The 5,324-nt window shown below is 39.6% G+C and overlaps 1 protein-coding gene across 1 annotated transcript; it reads left to right on the forward strand.

Annotated features, from left to right (window-relative positions):
• Nucleotides 1-2,791: 2,791 nt before the first annotated feature.
• On the forward strand, nt 2,792-4,762 carry LOC116933309 (the record flags this gene model as incomplete). The annotated part of the gene is given in 3 exon segments (XM_045168110.1): nt 2,792-3,124; nt 3,385-4,239; nt 4,241-4,762. Coding segments are annotated over 3 exon segments (1,710 nt in total), but the record flags the coding sequence as incomplete, so codon positions are not given.
• Nucleotides 4,763-5,324: the final 562 nt, after the last annotated feature.

Raw genomic sequence — 5,324 nt, forward strand, 5'->3', positions numbered from 1 at the left:
CTTCAAGAAAGCCTGTTGAAACAATGGCTTCAATTAGCGTAGCTTCAGATCCAATCAACTCAGCAGCCGTTGAGTCGGCTCTAACAGACATAGATGAGGAAAACAAAGAGAATTTGCGTAGATTAATAATAAATAATTATAACAGTTTTGCTTTTAAAACAAGTGAGTTAGGCCATACTACTTTAGTAAAACATGTCATTGACACACAAGGACAAGGTCCTATTCGTCAAAGGGCATATCGCACGTCTCCAAAACAAAAAGAGATAGCTAAAAATATCATCGAGGAACTGATGCAAAATAAAATAATTCGTTATTCAATGTCCCCGTGGGCAGCCCCGATAGTATTAGTAAGTAAGAAAACAGGGGATGTCCGTTTGTGTGTAGGTTTTAGAAAATTAAATGCAATTACAAAAAAAAGATTCTTTCCCTTTACCTCGTATTGACGACGTTTTAGATTTACTTGTGGGACAGAAGTATTTTTCCACATTAGATCTTGCCTCCGGATATTGGCAAATTGAGCTCGAGGAGGAATCCAAAGAAAAAACAGCCTTCATAGTCGATGATAATTTATACGAATGGAATCGTTTGGCGTTTGGTTTAACCAACGCCCCGGGAACGTTTCAAAGACTGATGAATTCAGTTTTACGAAGAGTTATTGGAAAAATTTGTCTCGTTTATCTTGACGACTAATAATATTTTTTCAAGAACAATTGAAGAGCATTTTAGCAATTTGAAGACTGTTTTTTTCCTCTTAGAAAACGCGCACCTAAAAATGAAATTGTCAAAATGTGAATTTTTAGCGCAATCCGTTTCCTATCTTGGACACGTAATCACGGCAGAAGGAATAAAACCAGACCCTGCTAAAATTGAAACCCTTGTGAATTACAAAAGACCTGGTACAGTAAAAGAATTACAATCTTTTTTGGGACTAACCAGTTACTACAGACGATTTGTAAAAAATTTCTCTACAATCGCCCACCCCTTGTTATCTCAGACTAAAGGAAAACCTACTGATAGTGTAACTTGGAAAACAGATGAAATTTCAGCTTTTGAGTACTTGCGACAATGTTTAATATCAGAACCTATCTTGATATATCCGGATTTTTCGAAGGAATTTCTGATTTACACGGACGCAAGTAACTATGGCTTAGGAGCCGTCCTTTCTCAGATGAAAGACGGAAAGGACCAACCTATAGCCTATGCAAGCAGACATCTTAATAAAGGGGAAATCAAATATTCGACAATAGAAAAAGAGGCCGCAGCAGTAGTGTTTGGGATAAAACGTTTCCGACATTACTTACAAGATCAACCTTTTGTTATTATAAGCGATCACAGGCCTCTTCAGTGGTTGCAGACTTTTAAAGACGAAACAGGACGACTAGGTAGATGGGCGATTTTGTTATCTAATATGAAGTTCAGTGTTAAGTACCGACCAGGTCGAGTACACGAAAATGCTGATTTTCTTTCAAGAATACCGATGAATCTAATATCTGCCATTCCTGCAGACAACAACGTAATGTGTCAAGAACAGCAAAAAGATTCTCTGTGCAAAGCAATCGTTACGTTTTTGGAACAAAATGAACCTTGGAAAAAAGAAGATGGCCCGATGCCTTCTTGGGTCAGTGAAATAGATTATTTCTTTGTTGAAAATGGTCTTTTATGTAAACACTACGAACCTACGTCAGTGAAAAGAAGAAACTTTGAACAGTGTCAAGTGGTTGTTCCACTTCTTCTGAGAAAGCAACTTTTACAAGAATACCATGATTCCCCATTGTCAGGACATATGGCAACTAGGCGAACATTCTTTCGTCTAAGGGATAAATACTATTGGCCTACCATGTTACGGGATGTTAAGGAATATTGCACTTCTTGTGAACCTTGTGCGCTGGGACGTCGAGTGCACAGTACGAAAGCCTATCTCAACCCGTTAGACCTCGCTACAAGACCTTTTGAAGTATTGGGCTTAGATTTCCTAGGTCCAATCAAACCGCATTCACTTCAGGGAAACAATTATATATTAGTAATCACGGATTACTTTTCTAAATGGATAGAAGTCATTTCTCTTACCAACTGTACCGCCCTCAGTACTAGTAAAGCCTTAGTAGAACGAATTATTTTACATCATGGTCCCCCGAAAGCAATAATTACAGATCGAGGCAGTAATTTTACTTCTGAATTATTTTCTGCGCTTTGTAGAGCTTTAAACATTAAACGCATGGAAACAACTGCGTATCACCCTCAGACTAATAAGCAAACAGAGCGATTCAACAAAACTGTTGTTGAAATGATAAGGAAATATTTGGAGAATGGATTCGAGTGGTGGGAGGATATTTTAGGCCCCGTTGTTTTCGCTTATAATAATTCTGTCCACTCGTCAACACTTGAGACTCCATATTTTCTAAATCACGGTCGTGATCCAGTCATGCCGATTGATCAATTCCTCCGTCCTCTTCCCCCAGTAATAGTTACTCCCTCAGACTATAAAAGTCAAATTATGAAACGCTTACACGAAGCCTTTCAGCTTGTCAAAATCAATCTTTCCCAAGCTCGTGAACAACAAAAAGCCCAGTACGATAAACGCGTAAAAGAGCAAAAATTTAACGTAGGAGATAAAGTTTTACTGGATATGCGAACGCCCTTGGCGGGAATTAGTAAAAAACTCATTCCACGTTTTATAGGCCCTTTTAGAATTTTGAAAGTAAGCAACAATAGTACTGTGGAAATACAACAAGACGTAGGAAAACAAACTCAGCTTGTACATGTGAATCGAATAAAACCCCTATTTGAATCAATGATCTGGAAAGACGAACCAGGTGTCGACTTTTTTTATGTAAGAATTGAGAAACAAGCCGAAAAATTCATACAAGAAACCGTAGATGAACTCGAAACTTTTCCTCTACCCTTAGAAACAAACCTTCAATCTGAGTTAGAACAAATTCCTTGTGAAAAAGAAACTCCTGCTCAAAATTTGATGAGACCCCCACCCACAATTCCTCCTACTCCAAATTTAATGATAAGTTCACCAACAATTTCCTTACCTTCCAAACCGATTCCAGAGACGTCAACCTTACCCATACAACCAGAGCGTCGCCTCGGGTTACGTCCTCGGAATCTTTTAAAACCAGTTGTCAAATTATGAAATTGTTTTGCTGTATTTTTTTTTTTTTGTTAATTACGTTCGAATCACTTTAACTATCTTTAAACCGTGTTTAAATTCTAAAAAACTTTGTATTAGTTATCTTAATAATTCATAGAATGGATCTCTGAAATTGATTTTGAAATTACTTTTCTCATAGATTATGTCTTCTACCCCTCCTCATCATACCGTTTTTCTGTCGCCTCCATGCTCTTAACATCACTATTTGTAATTGTACGGCTGCTCAGCCAAAAGGGTTCCTAAAATTCACTAGCGATGACTGTGATTATCAAATAAGCCCCCTTCCCGCTATTCCAGTATATTATGATGTCTATTCTACTCTTCCCCAAATCACCCGTTTTGTTGGCCATTCGTGTACCATATGGCTGGAAAAGAAACACATCTATACTGACTTCTGGGGTTGGCCAACTCCAAGTCAATCAAGAGTGCCAATAGAAGTCAATGCACATGAATGTGAAAAAATGCGTGATTCCCGAATGTGCCATGGCAAAAGCATGGACTACTTAGGAAACAATAAGTGGTCGTTCGAACGTATTCCAAATGTGCAGGGTAGCAGGCTTCAAGTCACAGGTGATCAGCTGATCAACTGTCGATTAGAAGAAGTTACTTTAGAAACTGAGTGCGCTAACTGTACGATAAGTTCACCCATTGGCGATATACCGGGAGGGATCAACGGATCCGTTTCTCACAACCTAGTGACCATTGTCTGGAAAGAATCGTTAAGAGAAGTTCAACAGTGCAAACTACGGCTTGTGGAAACAGGTATCGCTCAACGTTACCTGACTAACAACAGTGAAATAGAAAGAATTCGTGACGTCGAACAACAACTTGACTTTGTTTACAATACAACTAACAAGGAATATTGTAATTCATCCGAAAAAAATTACAAACAAGTAATCGGAATGGACAAAGTTATTTTACGTTTACATTCTTTAACTGATACCAACGCTCATCCGAGTAAACCACTGGAAGAAGACATCGAAAAAATTGCTGACATTATCCGGGCTGAAATCAGCGGAGCAGCACATTCTCAATACGCACGAGACCGAACTACCGATGGAATAAATGGAGTGGCTCGAGAAAATTCGAGCTCTGCAATGTGAAAATCGAGTGCTGGCACACAAAACTGCTATCGCCACCGCACAACACAGTGGATGGCTTGCTGCCAGTTACCTTAATTTACCCACATGTAGCAAATTGATAGCCACTGGTGAATCGATCAGCGTCTATCAATGCTCCCCGAAAAATTCAACGATCACCACTGAAATCACAAGCTGTGGTCCTCAACCCAAACTCGGCGACTACACTTTAGACACTGAAGGATGGGAACTGTCGCCTTACACCCCCTGTTACTGGCACAAAAATTTCGTCAACATCAACGGCCGAGCACATTTCTACAAAAACAGTTCTTGGCATCCAATCGTCCCCGGTGTAATAATCCAAGGACATAGTTTGATCAACACTTTGCCGTATGAAATTGATAAGCTACTCGCACTAAGTTTACACCCCGCGCTAACCCCCCACCCGATGAGCACCGCAGCTGCAATCGACGAGATAATAGCTGCTGCTAAAGAAGAACATAGCATCGACCTTGGAAATCCTTTTCACATGAGCACTCTTCTTTCCTCACTCCAAAAAGAAAAGAACGTTTCCCTGTCGTCTAAGATTCTTAGTTGGTCAAGTAGCATTTGTAGTCTTCTAGGGATGGGATTTATCGGATTCTTTTTCTTTCATTTTTGTGGAGTAGGTTCCCTTATTGCAAGATACATACCTTGTTGTTCTTTTCTAAGTACTTGTAACCCTTTCAGTTGCTTCACCAAAACATCTGATAATGATATAGAAGTAGGCCACCCCGCGTTATTAAACCCCTCAAATCCATCCCCGCCCATTACTATTGTAAACTTACCCGCCTCTGTTCAACAACCCGCCCCGGAACTTTTTGCCCCATCAGCCCCTTTTCTACAAAGAGAGCCTCCACGGAACAAATTCCACCGAGACGCACTAAGACAAGCGCATCGAGAAGCAGCTGTTCTGTTGAATTAATTAATGTTGTTTTCTTGTTTTGTTTTGGCTCACTTTCTATTCCGTTCCAAATTTGACCTTGATTGATTGCGAGACGCAATCTTTTGGAACCGGATAGCTATGTAAAGAACCAAAACAATTTATT

Source organism: Daphnia magna, unplaced genomic scaffold (genome assembly GCF_020631705.1).
Source record: "Daphnia magna isolate NIES unplaced genomic scaffold, ASM2063170v1.1 Dm_contigs527, whole genome shotgun sequence".
NCBI classification, from domain to species: Eukaryota; Metazoa; Arthropoda; class Branchiopoda; order Diplostraca; family Daphniidae; genus Daphnia; species Daphnia magna.